Here is a 25,092-nt window from a genome sequence, read left to right on the forward strand (position 1 = left end):
GTAAGACCCAGATGCAGACAGTGTCGAAGTAACAAAAGTTTATTACTAGTACAGGGGCAGGCAAAACAACAGGTCAAGGGCAGGCAGAGGTCAGTAATCCAGATGGCGTGAAAAAGGTCCAGAACGGCAGGCAGTCTCAGGGTCAGAGCAGGCAGGGGTCAAAAACCCAGTGTGGTGTGGCAAGGTACAGAACGGCAGGCAGGCTCAGGGTAGGCAGAATGGGAAAAACTAGGAACTAGAACAGACAGGAGCAAGGGGAAAAACGGTAGTAGGTTTCACAAAACAAACTGGCAGACAAACAGAGAGCACAGGTATAAATACACTGGGGATAATGGGAAAGATTGGTGAAACCTGGAGGGGGGTGGAGACAAGAACAAAGACAGGTGAAACAGATCAGGGTGTGACACTCTTAAATAGCGATATCTTGTGTAGCCTGACAGAAATAAAGCCAGCACAGGACACAAAACTAATTTGGGGTTGCTCATTCTGTCAAAGCTTAAAATATCAAATAAGATAAATTAGGGTGATATCACAGCAAAGTGAAGTCACAATCAGGTTCAGTCTATCTCACGATAAAGTGAATTAAATCTAATTACAGTCAAATAAAGTCTAAGCACATTATCTTAGTGAAGTGCATAAACACTTTACATGCACTGTCCACATGATACCATAATCCCACATGGAACAGCAGTTCCACATCTTATTTTGACTTTGTCCTGTTCTTTAACTTTGATTCTTGGTTGAGATGGAGATGTGAATCCAACGTATCAATTACTTTTAATGTTATCTCAACTGCAATCCAGGTCATTTGGTTGCGCTATTAGATGAAGCATAGTGATAACACATTAAATTGTATAAATACAAAATATCTGACATTTGTTCCCATTTGAACTTTGCTGTGCTTTTAAATGGTTGAAAATGCAGTAATAACACATTTAGATGACAACTAAACCAAAATAACACATTGGGAATTCAGCAAACTTCTGGCTGACATTTTGAGTGGGTGAATAAAGGTTTAAATCTCATTGATCAAGGTCTCTACCAAACATTACCCAATATTCCATGTTGAAATGATGTGGTGTGCCCAGTAGGTCTAAGTGTTTTGGCATTCAGGTCCAAGAAGTTACTTTCTGACCACTTCTACCATCGGAAAATAAGTCAAGAAAGTTTCATTCAAATCAAAAGGGATGCGGTCAAAAAGTGATTGAAATCAAATGTAACAACCCTTCAGTCAATTCAGAAAATAAAACAACAATTCCAAATTTTCCTCATAGAGAAGCATTGAGGAAAATTGGAATTGGGATTCCAGTTTTGGCTACTTTCTGAATTGAAAGAACTGGAGTCATCAACTCCAATGTGAAACAGGTGATGTATGGATCAGAAACATGGAGATTAACCAAACAGACAATAACAAAGATGTCGAACCGAGTCCTCTAAAGGGGAACTGAACTGGAACCCATTAAACTACAAATAAAAAGAGGTGCTGTTGGATTGTATACACCCTGAAATGGAACCCCCAGGGGGAAAGAAGAAGGGGTCGACCCAAGAAACCCTTGGAGGAGTGATGTCCAGGCAGAAATGACAAGAGAGCGGCCTAAACTAGTGCAACCTGGAAAAACTTGCTCGCCCAAACCAAGGGAGATGGACATTCGTCAAAGGCCTATGCTTCTATGGATTCAAGGGTAAGTCTGATTGTATCCATATATCCAGGGTTTGGGAGTGATTGCATCAAATCCCCCCAAAATTGTCACATGCGCCGAATACAACAGGTGTAGACTTTACAGTGAAATGCTTACTTACAAGCCTTTAACCAACAATGCAGTTTTAAGAAAAATAAGTATTAAGTAAAAAAATAGAAAATAAAAGTAACAAATAATGAAACAGCAGCAGTAAAATTACAATAGCGAGGCTATATACAGGGTGTACCGGTACAGAGTCAATGTGCGGTGGCACCGGTTAGTCGAGATAATTGAGATGATATGTACATGTAGGTAGAGTTAAAGTGACTATGCATCGATAATAAACAGAGAGTAGCAGCAGCGTAAAAGACGGTGAGCAATACAAACAGTCTGGGTAGCCCTTTGATTAGCTGTTCAGGAGTCTTATGGCTTGGGGGTAGAAGCTGTTAAGAAGCCTTTTGGACATAGACTTGGTGCTCTGGTACTGCTTGCCATGCGGTAGCAGAGAGAACAGTCTATGACTTAGGTGGCTGGAGTCTTTGACAATTTTTTGGGCCTTCCTCTGACACCGCCTGGTATAGAGGTCCTGGATGGCAGGAAGCCTGGCCCCAGCGATGTACTGGGCCATACCCACTACCCTCTGTAGTGCCTTGCGGTCAGAGGCCGAGCTCTTTCCATATCAGGCAGTGATGCAACCAGTCAGAATGCTCTCGATGGTGCAGCTGTAGAAACTTTTGAGGATCGGAGGACCCATGCCAAATGATTTCAGTCTCCTGAGGAGGAAAAGGCTTTGTCGTGCCCTCTTCATGACTGTCTTGGTGTGCTTGGACCATGTTAGTTTGTTGGTGATGTGGACACCAAGGAACTTGAAGCTCTCAACCTGCTCCACTACAGCCCCGTCGATGAGAATGGGGGTGTGTTCAATCCTCCTTTTCCTGTAGTCCACAATCGTCTCCTTTGTCGTGATCACGTTGAGGGAGAGGTTGTTGTCCTGGCACCACATGGCCAGCTCTCTGACCTCCTCCCTGTAGGCTGTCTCATCGTTGTTGGTGATCAGGCCTACCACTGTTGTGTCATCGGCAAACTTGATGATGGTGTTGGAGTTGTGCCTGGTCATGCAGTCATGAGGGAACAGGGAGTACAGGAGGGGACTGAGCACGCACCCCTGAGGGGCCCCCATTTTGAGGATCAGCATGGCGGATGTGTTGTTGCCTACCCTTACCACCGGAGGCGGCCTGTCAGGAAGTCCAGGATCCAGTAGCAGAGGGAGGTGTTTAGTCTCAGGATCCTTAGCTTAGTGATGAGCTTTGAGGGCACTATGGTGTTGAACGCTGAGCTGTAGTCAATGAATAGCATTCTCACATAGGTGTTTCTTTTGTCCAGGTGGGAAAGGGCAGCGTTGAGTGCAATAGATTGCATCATCTATGGATCTGTTGGGGCGGTATGCAAATTGGTGGGTCTAGTGTTTATGGGATAATGGTGTTGATGTGAGCCATGACCAGCTTTTCAAAGCATGTCATGGCTACAGATGTGAGTGCTACGGGTCGGTAGTCATTTAGGCAGGTTACCTTAGTGTTGTTGGGCATAGGGACTATGGTGGTCTGCTTGAAACATGTTGGTATTACAGACTCAGTTAGGGACAGGTTGAAAATGTCAGTGAAGACACTTGCCAGTTGGTCTGCGCATGCTCAGAGTACACGTCCTGGTAATCTTTCTGGCCCTGCGGCCTTGTGAATGTTGACCTGTTTAAAGTCTTACTCACATCGGCTATGTAGAGCGTGATCACACAGTCATCCGGAACAGCTGATGCTCTCATGCATGTTTCAGTGTTACTTGCCTCGAAGCGAACATAAAAGTAATTTAGCTTGTCTGGTAGGCTTGTGTCACTGGGCAGCCCGCGGTTGTCCTTCCTTTTGTAGTCTGTAATAGTTTGCAAGCCCTGTCACATCCGACGAGTGTCGGAGCCGGTGTAGTTCTATCTTAGTCCTGTATTGATGCTTTGCCTGTTTGATGGTTCGTCGGAGGGCATAGCGGGATTTCCTATCAGCTTCCGGGTTAGAGTCCAGCTCCTTGAAAGCAGCATCTCTACCCTTTAGCTCAGTGCAGATGTTGCCTGTAATCCATGGCTTCTGGTTGGGATATGTACGTACGGTCACTGTTGGGACTCAGTCATCGATGCACTTATTGATGAAGCCAGTGACTGGTGGTGTACTCCTCAATCCCATCGGAAGAATCCCGGAACATATTCCAGTCTGTGCTAGCAAAATAGTCCTGTAGCTTAGCATCTGCTTCATATTGACCGAGTCACTGGTGCTTCCTGCTTTAGTTTTTGCTTGTAAGTAGGAAACAGGAGGATAGAATTATGGTCAGATTTACCAAATGGAGGGCGAGGGAGAGCTTTGTATGCGTCTCTCTGTGTGGAGTAAATGTGGTTGAGATTTTTTCCTTCTGGTTGCACGTTCAACATGCTGGTAGAAATTAGGTAAAACGGATTTAAGTTCCCTGCATTAAAGTCCCTGGCCATAAAGTCCCCGGCCACTGACCGCAGCCTCTGATGAGCATGTAATAAATTATATGTAATCTGATAACAAAAAAACTGTAACTGTAATAAGTTACGTTACCAGCAAAAATACTGTAATCAGATTAGATACTTTTGAAAAACTAGATAATTACTTATTGGATTACTGTTAAATTCAGAAAGAATGCTTGTGAGAAAAAAATATACATTATGACACCTTTCTGTTTTCTCAATGACATTCAATTCATCATCGAAAAAAGGCGCAACTTTGAGTTTGTTCCTCCTGAGTGAGTCTGAACACAAGTCAAAGACCACTATGACACACCAACTACATTTGATGGTTCCTTTTTGTCTTCTAATGCCTCTTAAGGGGAAAGTAATTCACAAGTAACTGAAAGTAATCAGATTACATTGCTGAGTTTGGGTAATCCAAGTTAGATTACAATTTTGGACAAGTAACTAGTAACTAATAGTGACAATATTGACTCAAGAAGAGTTCAATGTTTGATATTGCATTAATGCCTTAAGGTGGGTGTGGAGCTTCTGTCAATCTCATATGTAGCTTCTGTAGACGACACATCATACGGTACTGTATGTGGACTCTGGTCAAGGGAGCAGCTGGAACTATCATAACCCTGTAAATAAGAACACAGCTACCAAGGAGCCATGGCCTCCCTTGGACAGATCATCTTCTGGGGGTGAGGCCTCTATTCAATGTGTCTTTCTAAAAATATGGTGGTTGGAGGCCAGCAACAGCTTTGCTTCATATCACCAACAAGTGCATAGTCAGTTGAACTTATCATTGGATATTGTGATGTTCAATTGACTTGGAAGGTTCTTGCTAGAATCTTGCTTGATTTTTTCATCTACATTTCCAGGATGATAGTCATGATCTTTGTAGCCGCTGGACTCATCATCCTCATCTTGTCTGTGTCGTTTTCAGGTACGTAGTGAACATATGGATCTTTCTATAAACAAAGGGACCAATGTGTGACATCAGGGTCAACATTTCTAAATGGTTTGATATACATTTAAATATGATTTTCTAGCAGCTTCACATTTGTAGTTACAGGGATAAGAGTCTATATAGGGAAAATGAGACCATAACTCCTAGCAACAACAGAACATCTACATGTCATTCAAAATGTCACATGAAACATGGAGATTGCATGTTTCTTTGTCATGCCTATTAGCCAGGTCTGTTTGTGCTTTAGTCAACTTCTCTCTAATGTATATCCATGCTAAACATTCCAGAAGAATGAAAAAGCTAAATAACAGCATTTCTATATTTTTTTAATAGTTTATTCGAGTAGAAAAATATAATACAATGGGTTCTGTCAACAAAATCATAGACAATAACTAATAATGGAATCCGTATTATCAGTAAACTTTTCAAGCTGTGTGCGTGTGTTTGTGTAAAAACTAGACATCACATTCTTGCTTCTTCTGTCCTTGTTTCCTCCATTCCTTGCCTCTCCTTGAAAGTGCATTGGAGCAGGAGCGGAGGAACCTTCCCTCCTCTTCCCCAATGTGCTTTGAGAGGGAGGTGAGGAATGGATGAAACAAGAGGAGAACCTCAATTGCATTTCCTTCATTCCTAACGTCCTCTCTCCTTGCCTCCTTCTCAATACCCATTGGATAAGGGGAGGAGACGAGGAGACGAGGAGAGAGGATGCAATGAATCTGGGAAATGCAAATGAGATCTCCCAAGGACAAAATAAGCAAGTATTTGACAGCTATTAAATGTTTTTGACAGTGCCAGACTGACTGACTGAGCAACCATAATCCCCATGGCCTGTCCAGAAACCCCTCCTAGTCCCTACTGCCCAGAGTCTAGACACTTGTGGAGATCTGAGAGGGATTGATGAGTGGTGACATGGTGAGAGCTCCACCTTACCCTCTGATAGGCTTGGTGGAATTTTGGCAGTATTGCTTACAAATGTCAAATTCTCTCAGATCTCCACAAATGTTTAAGTGTAGGGGTAGGGGCTAGGGGTTGTTTATGGACAGGACCCCACAACCCTTGGGGTCTGTGGTGGACCTGCAACATGACACTTGAGGCATTGGTTGGATGTTTAATTCCATTGCTATACACACACAGATGTGCACAGGTGTAAACTGGACACACCCATGGCACCCTGTCAGGCTGATCAGGGTCTGGGTAGCTGGAGACCTGCTGTAAACAGTGAAAGGATATATTTACATGTCTACTATTTGTTTCATTCCAGTTAGTTAGATGTGCAACCACTGACTAACTATAGCTAGGGCATATCTCTAGTCTAGCAATATATACTGTTGTTTTGGTTGTATAACATCATTTAATAAGATTACCAATGGTTAGCTAGGTAGCCAGGATATATCAGTCAGCTAACTATTTACAGTAACAGCAGTTCATTAATAAATCAATGTACACTAAATCTAGTGCAGAAATGTTTTAATCTTACCTGATCTTGGCACTGTGGTACGGTATGGGAAGCTATTAATCAATTAATTAATAGATCATATTTTCATAGATTCATATAATGGAGTTAGAAGAGTGACCTACTTTGAAAGGACAGGAAGTGTTGGCTGTGCACTTGAACAGGCATTCCACACTTTACCCCACCCACATTTGAATATTGAAATATCAAGTTGTTTTGGGGCTTTATATGCATAAACAACAAAAAAACGTTTTTATTTTTCCATTTCTATTAAAAAACAAATACATATGGAAGTTTCAAATTCCAGATTGCTCCGTTTTAATTCAGAAAACAAACGGACCGTAATCTTACCTCAGTACTACTGAGCAATTCGTGCTTTTTGAGGTCGGTTCAGTTTCGGTAAGATTCTAAAAAAATTATGACGGTTTTCGATTTCAGTTTCAATAATTTTTTACAACATTAAATGCACTATGCATCATGTGGGTTGAATACTGTAACAACGCAGAATAAAACAATTAATACAAGTCCCATGATGGTAGTGAATGCCCATTACTGCTGATCACTTATTAACCATTATTTATTCACATTACTTTAAAAAAAATATTTCAGTTATGTATATTTATATTTATTTGATGACTTTATTATTTCACTCCAAGTCATAATTTCATCTATACAGAGTTGCTGCTTATGCTGTCTGACAAGATCATTATTTTGGAGTTATTTAAAGTAAATAAGGCATACTTTTATGACTGCTGAATACCAACTATCAATCAATTAGATAATGCATTTTCAGGTAGCTTTACCTCTCGAAGCAACAGCTGCTCTCTATATCCCTCACGATCGCGCATTACTCTGCCTCTTTCATAGCAGGCAAAGTAAAAAGAGACCAGACAAGTAGATGCCGAGGGATTATGGCCATTGTAGTTAATTATCACGTTTTATGCGCTAAACTATGTACAATATTGGCCTGTTGGAAACTACACCTCCTTGCACCACACAGTTCTGGCTGGATATGATATACGTCTAGAAACTGTGCAATGTGCGAATTGAACTCACATAAAAACACGTAACAAAATATAATTCAAATAATTGAACCAATGTCAATTAGTTGTTTTAAAAACGAAAAATAATAGAAATGTCGGTTAATCACTCAGCACTATACCTCAGGAATCTTGATTTAATGTTGTCCAGGAAGTAGACTATTTATCTTGGCCGCCATAACAACATAGACCCTAAAATGTTCGGTCAAGGCTCGAGATCAGCATTCATTCCTGCTCTTTGGCTGTTGTTAAATCGCGTGTAGAATCACACATGCTCTTTGTCAATTGACTGTCGTTCAGTAAAGTATTTCCTGAATCAGAAGATGTTGTTTGATAATGTCCCCACATAATTAAACAGACATCAGACGCGCATCAAACAACTATCCATTATTATTGAAGAGCCCTGTTAACGACAGTATACATTTTTGTTTTATTAATCATATTAAAGTTTCTCTCTGTTTGAAACATTTGATTTTGCAATCACATACATTAATTTGTATATGTGGTCCCATGAAAACTGTACTCACACCGTAACATATGGAGATACGAAATGTTAGGAGGTCACAGTACACTCCCGAGATCGCCATAAAAAAAGTGTCCGACAGCAATATCCATGAATTTCACAGGATCAAGGTCAATGTGTAATTCAATTGTTAAATGCTTACTATATGATATAACATCAAACAACAGTATCATAAATGTAAGGAAAGAAATGTTGTTTTGTCACACTATTTTTGTGAAGACTCCAAGCACGAGAAAGGGTTTAATCATAGGTTTTGATTCAAGTTATGAATTATATTAAATGTATCAAAGTTCCCCCTTTATATCTTCATTTATTCACATGAAAAAAAATACAAATGATTCTTAATGACTTTGTAACAGCTCCAAACAGTTGTCTACTACAAGATATGCTCACTGGTACAATAGTTTATTGAAAAACCCATATATTATTATTATATATTTTTTTACCTTTATTTAAAAATACTGTGTACTCACTTGTGTCATCCTCATTGTCAAGATCCATGTCATGTCTCTGTTAACATGTAACATGCATTTGAGCACACGTGAGAGTGCATGTGTACCTGTCTGTGTGTGTGTGTGTGTGTGTGTGTGTGTGTGTGTGTGTGTGTGTGTGTGTGTGTGTGTGTGTGTGTGTGTGTGTGTGTGTGTGTGTGTGTGTGTGTGTGTGTGTGTGTGTGTGTGCCAGTGTATGTGGGTAACAATAGTCTGTATGAACTGCACACAGTATCCTTGTGTTAATCAAATCTCCTGTATGTTGTGTTCTCTTTTTCTGTGTGCTGTCCTTTTAGTTCAGGGTTTAGGGGGTTCCCAGGGCACTGTGGATAGCAATAACAAGTGGCCCATCGGGAACCTGGGGGAGGATGTCATCCTGAGTTGCAAGTTCAAGACTTCAACTAACAGTGGGGAATTGACCAGTCAGGTGTCAATCACATGGAAGAAGAAGGGCCTCAGCGAAGTGGTGTACAATTACAATAAAGGAGCAGTCCAGCTGACGGAGCAGAACCCCCAGTTTAAAGATAGAACCCAGCTGTTCTCAGACGCCATAGGTGGAGGCAATGCCTCTATGTTGCTGAGGAACGTGAAAATGAAAGATGAGGGGGTGTACTACTGCAGTGTGAATGCCCCTAGTGGCTCAGGGACTGCCAGTGTTAACCTCAGAGTTGCAGGTAAGAAGCCAAGTCTTAGGCATTCTCAATATTTCACAATTCATATTTGTAGAACTACACACAAAGTAGCTTTCTCTTAAAATATGCTTCATTTCAGCTTTCTCAGCCCCCAAATTGAAGTGGGTCAACACTACCCTGACAGCAGAGGGAGAGAGATGGTTCCCAAAACCAGATGTCCTTTGGTTGGACGTCAATGACAACGTCCTAAACGAGAGTGAAACTAGCTTTTTCAACAACTCCGCCGGGATAACCCGATTCATCAGCTCCCTTCAGCAAATTACATTGAACGACAGCTACACCTGCATCATCCAAAACCATCTGGTGAAGGCTGTCTCTCGGGCAACCATCAAAGGTCCAGTAAACACCTTTCGGGGCAAAGAAAATAGTATTTTATACTGAACAAATACCTGGATGAGAAGTGCATGTTAGACGACTCTCTCACAGTTTAAAAACATTTACACAAGTGAAGTCACTCCCTCAAGTGATGACACCTACATCCTCTTCAGTCTATATCACCATGACAACCTGGCCAACCGTGACACCTAAACAAAAAATAAAGTGACAATTGATGTGGCATTTAACCCTACAGGCTTGTCAGTCTATATCACCATGACAACATGACCAACAAGGACAGCTAAACAAAAAATAAAGTGACAAATAAAGTGACTGGTGGCCAGGGTTGGGTAGGTTACTTTCTAAATGTAATCAGTTACATGTCCGAATACCCATACTAGCGTACTACTACATACTTAAACTGCATACTAATTTCAGCATTTGATTTAGTAAATTCACTCATCTTTTCCGACTCATGTGCTTGACAACAGCTGATAATCAGATAAATTGACACGCTGTACCAAAATGAACGAATGGCGGGGGTCAACACAAAATCGTGCATTACATGATGCATTCGGAGTACTATTTTTTTTAAATTACACATACTATGAAACGTTCTTTTGTCGCATACTATTTAGTACGCTAGTATGGGTATTCAGTCACGGCCAGTCACTAGTTACCTGTCCAAAATTGTAATCAGTAACATAACCTAACTTTTGGATTACCCAAACACAGTAATGTAATCTGATTACTTTCAGTTACTTTTGGATTTCTTTCCCCTTAAGAGGCATTAGAAGAAAACAAAAAGGATCCAACAAACGCATTTGGTGTGTCGTAATAGTGGTCTCTGACTCACTCAAGACTCACGCAAGTGGAACAAATGTAAACATACACCTTTTTTCAATGCTGAATTGAATGTCATTGAGAAAACTTAAAGGTGTCAATGTATTTTTTAACAAACATCCTTCCTAAATGTAAAACTAATCTAAGAAGTAATTATCTAGATTTAAAAGTAACTCATGAAGTAATCATCTAGTTTTGCAAAAGGATATGTAATCTGATTACAATATTTTTGCTGGAAATGTAACTGATTATAGTTACAGTTTTTTTGGAATCAGTTTACATGTACTGCCCAACCCTGCGTTTGGCAGTGTGCCTAGTGTATAGTCAGCATCTTTCCTTTTTATTACAGATATAGAGATATCAATGAGGACTTTCTTCTCCTTCCCTACTGCAGCTGCACCGCCCATACTACTACCCCAACGGCACGTCCTAGCAGCTACAACCAGTTTCTTTCTCTGGATCTACCAACTAACCTCATGAACACATGCACACAAACTACTCTTCATAGCCTACAGGCAAGATGACTAAAAGTTCTGTCTGTGGTGAAGTGAACTGGTCTGGTGACTTTCCACTTGCCTTGGTCTGCCTGGAGTCTGATGGATTTTGTGTTGATTAACAAGTGGCGACAAACTGTGTATGTGTGTGTGTGGCTCAGTGGCGACCCGTCATTCAGGGTAGTACCCCACCTGCTTTGAGCCCCACATTTTTAGCAAAAAAATGTATAACAATAATATTAGTTTTTTGGGGGGGGGCTTGCCTGTTTTGCATGTTATTTTTGCATTAATACGTGTCACATATCAGTTTGCAAACAATGTAAAAAAAGATATATAATTGAGTTATTAAAGCTGCATACAAACATGGTCTCTTTTTTGTTTTCTTGAGTAAAGCAGCTCCAAAATGCAGGGGTTTCAGCCCAGGTCAGTGCTTTTTGTGGTGGTGGGGCAAGCCGGCTTTTTCCAAATAGGCTTGGTCGATTTCGGACACCGGTAAATTCTTTAACAAAAACCTGTAACAAAGTGTTTTGAAACCAACGAGACAAGACTATAAAAAGATCATGTCACCTACAGACAAAAAGTTGGAGAAGGACCATGTGGATTCCCCGCCAACCCCGACCACAAACTCGAGCTCTAACAACGGAGATAAGGGGGGCGTCGTGGTCAATGCGAGGGCGGCGTGCAGCGTTTGTAGACGTTTATATCGTGAGCCTAAAATTCTGCCGTGTTTACACACTTTTTGCGCAGACTGCGTTCGTCAACTGGAACCGTTTTCGGTGTCGTCTGGTGTACACAATGGCAAAGCGGTACATCTGGAAGGCGAGGCGCGCTCCTCTGCCGTCACGGTTCTCTGTCCCGAGTGTAACTCTGAGGTGGACATCCTGTTGTCCGGGGTAGAATGGCTGACCACTGACGACTTGGCCCTGGACGAAGTGTTTCTGGAGACGCTGATGAGCGAGAACTCTGTGGTATGCGACCTGTGCAGCGACGGAGACGCAGAGAAACGTTGTGAGGTTTGCTGTGTCAACCTTTGTGAGTTCTGTTGTCAAGCACACAGGACTGGTGAGTGCAAATCATGAGTCATGACCAATGTTCCAATTTGTTGCAAGTTAACTAGTAAAAAGTGGGTTTAATGGGGTCCATTTCAGCTTTGAACTTATTATAGCATGTAATTACTGTGTGGTTTATTGTGACCTACCATATGAGTTCACCATATCCATCTTCCTATCCTCCCCAGGAGACAGACGAGGACGTCGACTCACACCGTCCAGTGTCTGGAGGACCTGAAGACCCAGGGTTGTCTCTCTCGGCCCGTCCTGTGTTCCCTCCACCCCGGTCAGGAGCTGTGTCTCTTCTGTGAGATCTGCGACCTACCCATCTGCCTGGAGTGTGCCGCCACCTTCCACCGTGACCACTGCTGCCTCCCGACACGTGACGTGACGTCATCGACCGCCATGGGGACTGTATCTGGGAGCTGGTTACCGGGCGCCTGCGGCCACGGCTGGACCGGCTGGAGGAGTCGCTGCGGAAGGTGGACATATCCCCGGAGGCCTTGCAGGCCAGGATGGATGCGATGGAGGATGAGGTGTGTTCCTTTGCGAGGGGCTACGCTAGTGCTGTGGAGTCACACTGCCTGTCGCTGCTACGGCGTTTAGTGGAGTTGCGTCTGCAGCGCAGGAACCAGCTCCACCTACAAAGGGCTCAGCTGCAGCAGGCCCTGTCAGACGCCCGTGGGGGGGTGGCATTCGCAGAGTGGTTGCTGACGTGCGGGTCGGACTCCAAGATCCTGAGCGCCAAGGGCGTGACCCTCCGTAGGCTGGGCGGCCTGGTGGAGACTGACTACGACCACCCAGCAACCATCGCCCCCGATAACGGTAGCAGTATCTGCTTCCTGCCACGTGAGAGTGCAGAGAAGGTGGGGGGGTACCCGGTGGTGGGGGTGATCCACGCCAAGACACTGGAGCTCAGCAGTTGTATCATTGAGGGGGAAGGTGAGACCCAGACCAAGGCTTTGTCCTGAAACAACCCTTAACCCCGCCTCCTACACCCTATTTCCCTTAGCCCCTACTTCCGAGACAGTTCCACTGTCCCACTTTTAACAGCCATGAAGCAATCTCTTTAACTATAGTACATTTTCTCTTCATACTATCCTCTCTGTTTTCTATGGCCTTCTAGTAGAAACTATTGGGGTGAGGGAATGCTTCCTAAGTCTTGACCCCAGACTGGTTACAGAGGCTTGGGGCTTGAGTTCAGACATTTCTTGGGGGTAAAATGTTCAGGTGATGCTTTTTTCCACAGACCTACGTGTACACACACAGATACACACACACACACACACACACACACACACACACACACACACACACACACACACACACACACACACACACACACACACACACACACACACACACACACACACACACACACACACACACACACACACACACACACACTCAAACAGTGCCCTGAGGCAATGGTATGTAGGGGATAACTACCGGGTGACAAACCATCTCTCTGTGTCAAAGTAAACTGACCTTCGTCGTATTCATGTAATGTTAATCCATAATACAGGTGTGTGTGTTTTGTCTTTCTGCCTGTCACAGGGCTTGAAGACTGTTTGTTATAAGGTTGGAGAAAGAACCGGGTCACTGTTTCTTTACTTTCCAAGTTTTTGTGCCTGAGAGTAAGGCTGTTTTAGGATTAGTGCCCATGTTTAACGTTTATATACAAAGCTGTAAACTACACAAGGCTTTAGTATCGACGCATCAGAAAATCCAGTCTTAAGCCATTCCTATCAAACATATTTGTAAATGTGGGCCTTTGTTCATGTCTGTGAAAACTACACAGGCTCTGAGATAAGAGATTTAAGTCAGCGGTTTGGCCCACTCTAGTAGGCCTATAGGACAGGTGAAGTAGTAAACTGTGTTAAGAGCAACAGCCAGGGTGCACTGCTTTTACTGGAGCACACACCACCAGAGTCTCTAGAGACCATAGACTGTGGGTATACAGTGCCTTGCAGAAGTATTCACCCGCCTTGGCATTTTTACTATTTTGTTGCATTACAAACTGTAATTTAAATAGATTTTTATTTGGATTTTATGTAATGGACATACACCAAATAGTCCAAATTGTTGAAGTGAAAAAAATAACTTGTTTCAAAAAAATTAAAAACGGAAAAGGTGTGCGTGCATTTGTATTCACCCCTTTGCTATGTAGCTCCTAAATAAGATCTAGTGCAACCAATTACCTTCAGAAGTCAGATAATTAGTTAAATAAAGTCCATCTGTGTGCAATCTAAGTGTCACATGATCTGTCACATGATCTCAGTATATATACACCTGTTCTGAAAGGCCAGAGAGTCTGCAACACCACTAAGAAAGCGACACCATGAAGACTAAGGAGCTCCCCAAACAGGTCAGGAACAAAGTTGTGGAGAAGTAGAGATCAGGGTTGGGTTTAAAAAAAATATTATAAACTTTGAACATCCCACAGAGCACCATTAAATCCATTATTAAAAAATGGAAATAATGTGGCACCACAACAAACCTGCCAAGAGAGGGCCGCACACCAAAACTCACAGACCAGGCAAGGAGGACATTAATCAGAGAGGCAACAAAGAGACCAAAGATAACCCTGACGGAGTTGCAAAGCTCCACAGCGGAGATTGGAGTATCTGTCCATAGGACCACTTTAAGCCATACACTCCACAGAGCTGGGCTTTACGGAAGAGTGGCCAGAAAAAAGCCATTGCTTAAAGAAAAAAATAAGCAAACACATTTGGTGTTTGCCGAAAGGCATGTGGGAGATTCCCCAAACATATGGAAGAAGGTACTCTGGTTAGATGAGACTAAAATTGAGCTTTTTGGCCATCAAGGAAAACGCTATGTCTGGCACAAACCCAACACCTCTCATCACCCCGAGAACAACATCCCCACAGTGAAGCATGGTGGTGGCAGCATCATGTTGTGGGTATGTTTTTCATCGGCAGGTACTGGGAAACAGGTTAGAATTGAAGGAATGATGGATGGCGCTAAATACAGGCAAATTCTTGAGGGAAACCTGTTTCAGTCTTCAAGAGATTTGAGACTGGGACGGAGGTTCACCTTCCAGCAGGACAATGACCCTAAGCATAGTGCTAAAGCAACACTCCAGTGGTTTAAGGGGAAACATTTAAATGTCTTGGAATGGCTTAGTCAAAGCCCAGACCTCAATCCAATTGAGAATCTGTGGTATGACTTAAAGATTGCTGTACACCAGCGGAACCCATCCAACTTGAAGGAGCTGGAGCAGTTTTGCCTTGAAGAATGGCCAAAAATCCCAGTGGCTAGATGTTCCAAGCTTATAGGGACATACCCCAAGAGACTTGCAGCTGTAATTGCTGCCAAAGGTGGCTCTACAAAGTATTGACTTTGGGGGGGTGAATAGTTATGCACGCTCAAGTTTTCTGTTTTTTTTTGTCTTATTTCTTGTTTGTTTCACAATAAAAAATATTTTGCATCTTCAAAGTGATTGGCATGTTGTGTAAATCAAATGATACAACCCCCCCCCCAAAAAAAAAATCTTAATTCCAGGTTGTAAGGCAACAAAATAGGAAAAATGCCAAGGGGGGTGAATACTTTTACAAGCCGCTGTATGTGCTTATATACTGTACCTTCTACTCAAGTGTTCCCCTAAATGGTCTTTCACACCATGTATCCAGGGGCAAACAACTTGTGTAAGCGCACAGAGGAGAATGTGTGTGTGTAGGGGTATGTGCGTGTGTGAGAGAGAGAGAGACTGACCTCTAACCTGTCCCCAGGTCTGCAACACGGCAGGGAGGGCCAGAGAGTGGAGTTTACCCTGGTGTGTAGAGACTCTGCTGGAGAGCAGATGGGTCGAGGAGAGGTTGTCCTGGTCAGCATGGTCCACAAGGAGAAGAAAGACAGGTGAGGAACCATCTGCTCTGCAGCATGCACATCTACCCCTTTGTCTGTAGTACTGGGTGTGAAGGGTTTTATTCCATCCCAGCTAACACATCTGATTGAGTTAATCAAGGTCTTGATTATTCCAGTAGGTGCTATTTAGTCACGATCACGATGTGATTAAAAAATAGAATCCAAATCAAAGATTATTGGTTGCGTACACAGTTTAGCAGAAGTTATTGCCGGTGCAGCAAAATGCTTTTGTTACAAGCTCCTAACAGTGCAATAAAATGTCAAACAAGTACCCAAATAATAAATAATCAAAAACTAGAAACAAGAAATAAAGAATGTCAGAACAAATCAACAATCTAAATAACACTTTCAGTAATCCAAATGCAATCTATCTGTATATATACCCCAAAAATATATTTAAGAATGATATTTAAGAATGATAGAGCATTGGGCCAGCAACCAAAAGGTTGCTAGATCGAATCCCCGAGTTGACAAGGTAAAAATCTGTCGTTCTGCCCCTGAACAAGGCAATTAACCCACTGTTCCTAGGCCATCATTGTAAATAAGAATTTGTTCTTAACTGACTTGCCTAGTTAAATAAAGGTTAAATAAAAAAATAGAAAAATATGTACAGCAGTAGTTATATTACAGTGAGCCATGTCAATAATCCAGTATATATAAATACTCGGTGTGTATAAACAGTGTAACTAAAATTTAATGTACAGATATATTAGAATGAGCTATGTGAGAAAACAGTACAGTGCCTTCAGAAAGTATTCAGACCCCTTAACTTTTTCCACATTTTGTTGTGTTACAGCCTGAATTGAAAATGTATTCAATTTAGATTTTTTTTGTCACTGGCCAACACACAGTACTCCATAATGTCAAAGTGGAATTTTGTTTTTAGAAATGTTTAGAAATTCATTAAACTTAAAAGCTGAAATGTCTAGAGTCAATAAGTATTCAGCCTAAATAAGTTCAGGAGTAAAAATGTGATTAACAAGTCACATAATAAGTTGCATGGGCTCACTCTGCTATACCACGGCTTTCAGCCAATCAGCATTCAGGGCTCGAACCAACCAGTTTATAATATTATTTCTGAATGACTACCTCATCTCTGTACCCCACACATACAATTGTCTGTAAGGTCCCTCAGTCGAGCAGTGACTTTAAAACACAGATTCAACCACAAAGACCAGGGAAGTTTTCTATTGGTAGATGGGAAACAAAACATTGAATATCCCTTTGAGCAAGGTGAAGTTATTAATTACACTTTGGATGGTGTATCAATACACCCAGTCACTACAAAGATTTGTATTTTATTTATTTAACCTTTATTTAACTAGGAAAGTCAGTTAAAAACAAATTCTTATTTAAAATGACGGCCTACCAAAAGGCAAAAGGCCTCCTGCGGGGATGGGGGCTGGGATTAAAAATGTAAAATAAATCAAATATAAATATAGGACAAAACACACATCACGACAAGAGAGACAACACAACACTACAAGATACAGGCGTCCTTCCTAACTCAGTTGCCAGAGAGGAAGGAAACCGCTCTGGGATTTCACCATGAGGTGACTTTAAAACAGTTACAGAGTTTAATGGCTATGATAGGAGAAAACTGAGGATGGATCAACAGCATTGTAGTTACTCAACAATACTATCCGAAATGACAGAGTGAAAAGAAGGAAGCCTGTACAGAATAAAAATATTCCAAAACATGCATCCTGTTTGCAATAAGACACTTAAGTAATACTGCAAACAATTTGGCAAAGCAATGAACTTTTTGTCCTGAATACAAAGTGTTATGTTTGGGGCAAATCCAAAACAACACATCACTGAGTACCGTTCTCCATATTTTCAAGCACAGTGGTGGCTGCATCAAATTATGGGTATGCTTGTAATAGTTAAGGACTGGGGAGTTTTTCAGGACAAAAAGGAAACATAATGGAGCTAAGCACAGGCCAAATCCTAGAGGAAAAATGGTTCAGTTTGCTTTCCACCAGACATTGTGTCACGTCCTGGCCAGTATAAGGGTTAATTAGTATTGTAGTTTGGTCAGGACGTGGCAGAGGGTGTTCGTTTTATGTGGTTCGGGGTGGTGTGTTTGTTAAAAGGGTGTTTGATTTAGTATTTCCGGGTTTTGGTTTATGTTTAGGTATTTCTATGTTTAGTCTAGTGTGTCTGGTTCTATGTTGAGTTAATTGGGGTTGGACTTCCAATTGAAGGCAGCTGTTTGGTGTTGCCTTTGATTGGAAGTCCTATATTAGTTGGGTGTGTTTGTCTTGTATTTTGTTGGAGATTGTTCTGTGTTTCGCCTTGTGCCGTACCAGACTGTTTTTGTTGCTCGGTCGTGGTTTGTTATTTTTGTACGTTCATTTTGAAAGCAAATAAACATCAAGATGAGCCTGCACATACCTGCTGCGTTTTGGTCCTCCTTCACCGACGACAACCGTGACACATTGGGAGATGAATTCACCTTTCAGCAGGACAATAACCTAAATACAAGGCCTAATCTACTCTGGAGTTGCTTACCAAAAAGACAGGGAATGTTCCTGAGTGGCCGAGTAACAGTTTTGACTTAAATCTACATGAAAATCTATGGCAAGACCTGAAAATGGTTGTCTAGCAAATGATCAACAACCAATTTGACAGAGCTTGAAGAATGTTTTAAATAATAATGGACAAATGTTGCATAATCCAGGTGTGGAAAACTCAGAGATATACCCAGAAAGACACACCTTTAATCGCTGCCAATGCTGCTTCTACAAAGTATTGACTCAAAGGTGGGAAGAAGACAGTGAATGTTCTGTATTTAATTTTCAATAAATTTGCCTCAATATCTAAAAACAAGTTATCACTTTGTCATTATGGGGTATTGTATGTAGATGGAGGGGAGAAAAAAAATATTTAAACCATTTTGAATTCAGGCTGTAACACAACAAAATGTGGAATAAGTCAAGGGGTATGAATACTTTCTGAAGGCATTGTATTTGAATACACAGTGTGAAAAATAGTATAAAAGAAACAGGAAGTGTCCAGTGTTTAATGTCTTTATATACACTGAGTGTACAAAACATTATGAACTCCTGCTCTTTCCATGACATAGACTGACCAGGTGAATCCAGTTGAAAGCTATGATCACTTAATGATGTCACTTGTTAAATCCACCTCAATCAGTGTAGATGAAGGGGAAGAGACCGGTTAAAGAAGTATTTTAAGACTTGAGACAGTTGAGACATGGATTGTGTATGTATGCCATTCAGAGGTGAATGGGCAAGACAAAATATTTAAGTGCCTTTGAACGGGGTATGGTAGTAGGTGCCAGGCGCACCGGTTTGTGTCAAGAACTGCAACGCTGCTGGATTTTTCACGCTCAACCAGTTTCCCATGTGTATCAAGAATGGTCCATCACACAATGGACATTTAGCCAACTTGACACAACCGTGGGAAGCATTGGAGTCAACATGGGCCAGCATCCCTGTGGAACGCTTTCGACACCGATGTAGTGTCCGTGCCCCGATGAATTGAGGCTGTTCTGAGGGCAAAAAGGGGTTGTGCTTTGTAGTCTCTGTGTACATGGGACAGCAGCATTGGCTGTGAGTGTGTGTGTTTGTGAGTATGGGTGTATACATGTGTGTGAGTGTATATGAGAGTAAAGGAGTCTGCTTATGCTTTAATAAAGGGGTCATACATTGTTGGAACGTTTTACTGTTCCTTATAACTACATCATAATACATAATATCTGTTGGTGTTAAGAAAAGGGTTACTTGTGTTCTCTGCAGCAGATTGGAGGCGGCGGTGGTGGATAACAGTGATGACTCCTATTCCATCTCCTACACCCCCGTAGAGCCAGGGTCCTACTATGTGTGGGTGTGTGTCAAGGCCCAACACGTTAAGGTACTCTACCAACCCCGGGTCAGGGCTCAGCATGGCCCTGTATTTCCATTTTGTATTCAATTATTCTCACTCTCATTTCTGTCATTCATTTCTTTTCACTTCTTTTCTCTTCCAGGTTTCCCCTTTTGTCCTAAATGTGAAGAGAAAGGTCCAGCGGCACTGTGGAATGTTCCACTGTTGTTCTTTCTGTTCCAGTGGGGGTTCTAAGGAGGCGCGCTGTGGTTGTACTGGCACCATGCCAGGTAGGCACAGCAGACTACAGAGTATTTGGCTAGGTATGTTTGAAATGGGAAATATTATATACACTTATCTGTGGAACTCAATGGCGAGGCCACATCTAGTACTGGTGTAGGGACAATGCTAGGTATGTCCTCTATGGGCAGTGTGCCAAGTAGGTGCAGCAGAGTAAAGGCTACTACAGGAGCAGAATGCTAGGTACAGTTGAATTCGGAAGTTTACATACACCTTAGCCAAATACATTTAACTTCTATGGGCTACGTGGGACGCTAGCGGGACTGCGGGACACAGCCAGTGAAATATCAGGGTGGCAAATTCAAAAACAACAAAATGTCAAAATTCAACTTTCTCAAACATACAACTATTTTACACCATTTTAAAGATACACTTCTCCTTGATGTAACCACATTGTCCGATTTCAAAAAGGCTTTACGGCGAAAGCAAAACATTAGATTATGTTAGGAGAGTACATAGACAAAAATAATCACACAGCCATTTTCCAAGCAAGGGCATGTGTCAATAAAACCCAAAACACAGCTAAATGAAGCACTAACCTTTGACGATCTTCATGAGATGACACTCCTAGGACATTATGTTACACAATACATGTATGTTTTGTTCAATCAAGTTCATATTTATATCCAAAAACAGCATTTTACATTGGCGCGTGATGTTCAGAAAATGTATTCCCACCAAAACGTCCGGTGAATGTGCACATCAATTTACAAAAATACTCATCATAAACGTTGACAAAATATATAACAATTATTTAAAGAATTATAGATAGACTACCCCTGGATGCAACCGCTGTGTCAGATTTTAAAATAGCTTTACGGAGAAAGCACATTTTTCAATTTTCTGAGTACGTAGCTCAGCCATCACGGTGAGCTATTCAGACACCCGCCAAGTTCGGGGCAACCTAAACTCAGAATTAGTATTAGAAATATTCTCTTACCTTTGCTGATCTTCGTCAGAATGCACTCCCAGGACTGCTACTTCCACAAGAAATGTTGTTTTTGTTCGAAATAATCCATATTTATGTACAAATACCTCCGTTTTGTTCGTGCGTACAGATCACTTATCCAAAGGCATAACGCGCGAGCGCGGAACGAGAGACGAAAAGTCAAAATGTTCCATTACCGTACTTAGAAGCATGTCGAACGCTGTTTAAAATCAATCTTTATGGTATTTTTTACGTAAAATTGTGATAATATTCCAACCGGACAATAGCATATTTATTCAAGAAGAAGATGAAGGAACGACGTGCTCGCTTGACCGCGCACATCCAATCCCTTTGTTGCCAGGCAGACCACTCAGTAACTGAGCTCCTATTATCTGCCCAGTGACAGGAGAATGCTCAAACCACTTTCTGAAGGCTTTAGACAGCCAATGGAAGCCTTAGAAAGTGCAACGTCACCCCACAGACACTGTAGCTTTGATAGAGAATCAAAAGAAGAACTACAATTCTCAGACTTTCCACTTCCTGCTTGGATTTTTCTCAGGTTTTTGCCTGCCATATGAGTTCTGTTATACTCACAGGCACCATTCAAACAGTTTTAGAAACTTCAGAGTGTTTTCTATCCAAATCTACTAATAATATGCATATTCTAGTTTCGGTGCCAGAGTAGTAACCTGTTTAAATTGGGTACATTTTTCATCCCGCCGTGAAAATACTGCCCCCTAGCCCAGACAGGTTAAACTCAGTTTTTCACAATTCCTGACATTTAATCCTAGTAGAAATTCACTGTCTTAGGTCAGTTAGGATCACCACCTTATTGTAAGAATGTGAAAATAATAGGGGAGAGAATGATTTATTTAGCTTTTATTTCTTTCATCACATTCCCAGTGGGTCAGAAGTTTACATGCACTCAATATGTATTTGGTAGCATTGCCTATAAATTGTTTAACTTAGGTCAAACGTTTCGGGTAGCTTTCCACAAGCTTCCCACAATAAGCACATTCCTCCTGACAGAGCTGGTGTAACTGAGTCAGGTTTGTAGGCATCCTTGATCGCACACACTTTTTCAGTTCTGCCCACAAATATTCTATAGGGTTGAGGTCAGGGCTTTGTGATCGCCACTCCATTACCTTGACTTTGTTGTCCTTAAGCCATTTTGCCACAATTTTGGAAGTATGCTTGGGGGTCATTTTCCATTTGGATGACCCATTTGTGACCAAGCTTTAACTTCCTGACTGATGTCTTGAGATGTTGCTTCAATATATCCACATACTTTTCCTCCTCATGATGCCATCTATTTTGTGAAGTGCACCAGTCCCTCTTGCAGCAAAGCACCCCCACAACATGATGCTGCCGCCCCCGTGCTTCATGGTTGGGATGGTGTTCTTCGGCTTGCAAGCCTCCCCCTTTTTCCTCCAAACATAACCATGGTCATTATGGCCAAACAGTTATATTTTTGTTTCATCAGACCAGAGGACATTTTTTTTGTACCTGCTTCCTCCAGCATCTTCACAAGGTCCTTTGCTGTTGTTCTGGGATTGATTTGCACTTTTCGCACCAAAGTACATTCATCTCTAGGAGACAGAACGTGTCTCCTTCCTGAGCGGTATGACGGCTGCATGGTCCCATGGTGTTTATACTTGCGTACTATTGTTTGTACAGATGAACGTGGTACCTTCAGGCGTTTGGAAATTGCTCCCAACGATGGACCAGATTTGTGGAGGTCTACAATTGTTTTCTGAGGTCTTGGCTGATTTCTTTTGATTTTCCCATGATGTCAAGCAAAGAGGCACTGAGTTTGAAGGTAGGCCTTGAAAGACATCTACAGGTACACCTCCAATTGACTCAAATGATGTCAATTAGAAGCTTCAGAAACTATGACATAATTTTCTGGAATTTTCCAAGCTGTATAAAGGCACAGTCAACTTGAATTGTGACCCAGTGAATTATAAGTGAAATAATGTCTGTAAACAATTGTTAGAAAAATGACTTGTGTCATGCACAAAGTAGATGTCCTAACCGACTTGCCAAAACTATAGTTTGTTAACAAGAAATTTGTGGAGTGGTTGAAAAACGAGTTTTAATGACTCCAACCTAAGTGTATGTAAACTTCCAACTTCAACTGTATGTGCAGAATTGGACATGTGCTTTGTCTGGTGCGCTCAGTGGACTTGGCACATCAGGTAACATTAACTATTTTTGGCTCTGTGAGGACATGAGTCTCTGTCTGTCAGTCAAGAAGTGTGTGTTTGCTGTCCACCATGACATTAAGCACCAGACAGATTTACTAAGCATTTGCACGACGGTCACGATAGCTTTGCTTTTAATCTCTTACTCCTTTCTGAAAATATCAGGTTCAAAACTATGAATATTAACACTCTTGCCTTGTGTGTGTGCAGGAGGGTTCTGGGGCTGTGGTCACGGCCATAAGGGTCACTCCGGTAAGCCCCACTGGTCGTGCTGTGGCAGTGTGGTGGAGGCATCCGATTGCCTGCCCCAGAGTGTGATAACGGCAGTGGGGGGAACAGTAACAGCGGTGGGGGGAGGGGCAGGGTCAGGCTCGCCCCGGGGCCATCTGAGGCCAGTGCAGCTCTGAGGGACCAGGACACCCCTACCACCACCAGACATGGGTCTACAAATCAACCCTTTCAGATGATTAACGAGATAGTGGGAAAGTTGCGGATAAAAGTGAGAAGAAGGAATGTAATTGAAAGACCATTCTCTTTCATCTTAAAAAAATCACACTGGCATCACTTGACGATGTGTCAGTACAATATTAACAACAGTTATATCGTTTCCATCCTGAATACGAAGCATAACATTCATAATAAATGTAGTCATGGTTTAGAATAATAGGCTGAAAGTTTGTTGTCACTGCAGTTCCATTCTCCACCACTTGATGACAGTAGTGTTCTATTCACTCTTACTTCAGCCCATCATACCATTTTAATGGAAATATTCCATTACACATGAGCGCCTTAGAGAATACTTATTAGGGGGGACAGTGCCTAATCAAGAATGATACCTATCTAATTACGCTGTATTGGAAATGACTAATAATGTAATGACCATTATAATGTTTAGTTTGTTGTACAGTTGTTGATGTTGCCTATGTGGAAGTTGTACTACATGTTGGTTGAACAGCTGTTGTACTACTGGTATCATTGTGTTAGACTTAACAAACAAACACACTCTCACCCTCCCTGAGGTAGCTGACCCTCCTCTGTACAGTTGTTTGGTGGGAGCAGTGAGGTGTAAAGATCTCTAGAAATGATTATGTTGAGGGGGTGGAGGACTCAAATACTAACCTCTGTTACCTGATCTCTAGAACACAAGTGTTGAAATCACATTACAGTGGACTATTAAACCATTGTCTGCAGAGTGGACCCGGGAGAGAAGAGGTTTATGTCCCACATAAACGCTTTAAACCCATGATTGGAAACTGAGACAACGTGTCTTGTAAGCTTAAAAACCTCTTCTAATACAACATAACAGAATAATTTGTCTCACACTCCCTCATTCCGCTCCTTTGTCTTCCTCCTTGTATTTTTATTCCTTCTCTCACAAAAAATCTACCTGGCTCATTCACTGACTCTCCCCCTTTCTGTTGGTGTGCTGAGCTGTGACCATCACTCATCGATCCTTTGCATATTTGTGTGTGTGAGGTGATAACTCCATCTTTATCCTTCCTGTAAAGAGCTTGCCACGACACATCGCCACGACAACCCTGTGACTGACGTCATACTCTGATAGGCTCTTCATCTCAGGGCTCCAAGAGATGAACCACAATGTTCTTCATCATTGCAGAGGTTGAAATAGAGGTCATTTAAAAGTACATGAACCCAGAGCGGTTTATAATTATAAATGTACGGTGATGGAATTAGAGTAGAGTCTATCTATGATGAATTTTGAATAATTTACTTAAACTAGTTTATATTAGTTCAACCTCTATTATGCATGTACATCGCAGAACATATTAGTAAATTCCCTTTGGACAAGATGGATACGGCACACAGGCCAGATAGAGTGCGCTGAGCAGGAAGAATCAACTGCATTGTAGCTATTG

At 41.8% G+C, this 25,092-nt stretch overlaps 2 protein-coding genes across 2 annotated transcripts; both read left to right on the forward strand.

The window, feature by feature from the left end:
- The first annotated feature begins 4,770 nt into the window (after positions 1 to 4,770).
- vtcn1 (V-set domain containing T cell activation inhibitor 1) lies at positions 4,771 to 11,256 on the forward strand. Its single transcript, XM_014164739.2, has 5 exons — positions 4,771 to 4,895; positions 5,076 to 5,140; positions 8,968 to 9,345; positions 9,443 to 9,697; positions 10,871 to 11,256. The coding sequence occupies exons 1-5, from the start codon at positions 4,864 to 4,866 to the stop codon at positions 10,999 to 11,001; spliced, it is 861 nt and encodes a 286-aa protein (XP_014020214.2). The 5' UTR covers positions 4,771 to 4,863; the 3' UTR covers positions 11,002 to 11,256.
- A 319-nt stretch (positions 11,257 to 11,575) lies between these two features.
- On the forward strand, positions 11,576 to 24,485 carry LOC106582037 (tripartite motif-containing protein 45-like). Its single transcript, XM_045704893.1, is given in 7 exon segments — positions 11,576 to 12,081; positions 12,253 to 12,430; positions 12,433 to 13,006; positions 15,817 to 15,943; positions 19,717 to 19,831; positions 19,947 to 20,073; positions 23,426 to 24,485. Coding segments are annotated over 7 exon segments (1,824 nt in total). The 3' UTR covers positions 23,623 to 24,485.
- The last annotated feature ends 607 nt before the right edge of the window (positions 24,486 to 25,092 follow it).

Source organism: Salmo salar, chromosome ssa21 (assembly GCF_905237065.1).
Source record: "Salmo salar chromosome ssa21, Ssal_v3.1, whole genome shotgun sequence".
In the NCBI taxonomy this organism is placed as follows: domain Eukaryota; kingdom Metazoa; phylum Chordata; class Actinopteri; order Salmoniformes; family Salmonidae; genus Salmo; species Salmo salar.

Bases quoted from the DNA above. Each gene is read 5' to 3' on its own strand.
- vtcn1 (XM_014164739.2), top strand. From the start codon at position 4,864: ATGGCCTCCCTTGGACAGATCATCTTCTGGGG. The intron at 4,896-5,075 runs GTGAGGCCTCTA...CTACATTTCCAG, and splicing joins GGACAGATCATCTTCTGGGG to GATGATAGTCATGATCTTTG. The intron at 9,346-9,442 runs GTAAGAAGCCAA...GCTTCATTTCAG, and splicing joins TGTTAACCTCAGAGTTGCAG to CTTTCTCAGCCCCCAAATTG.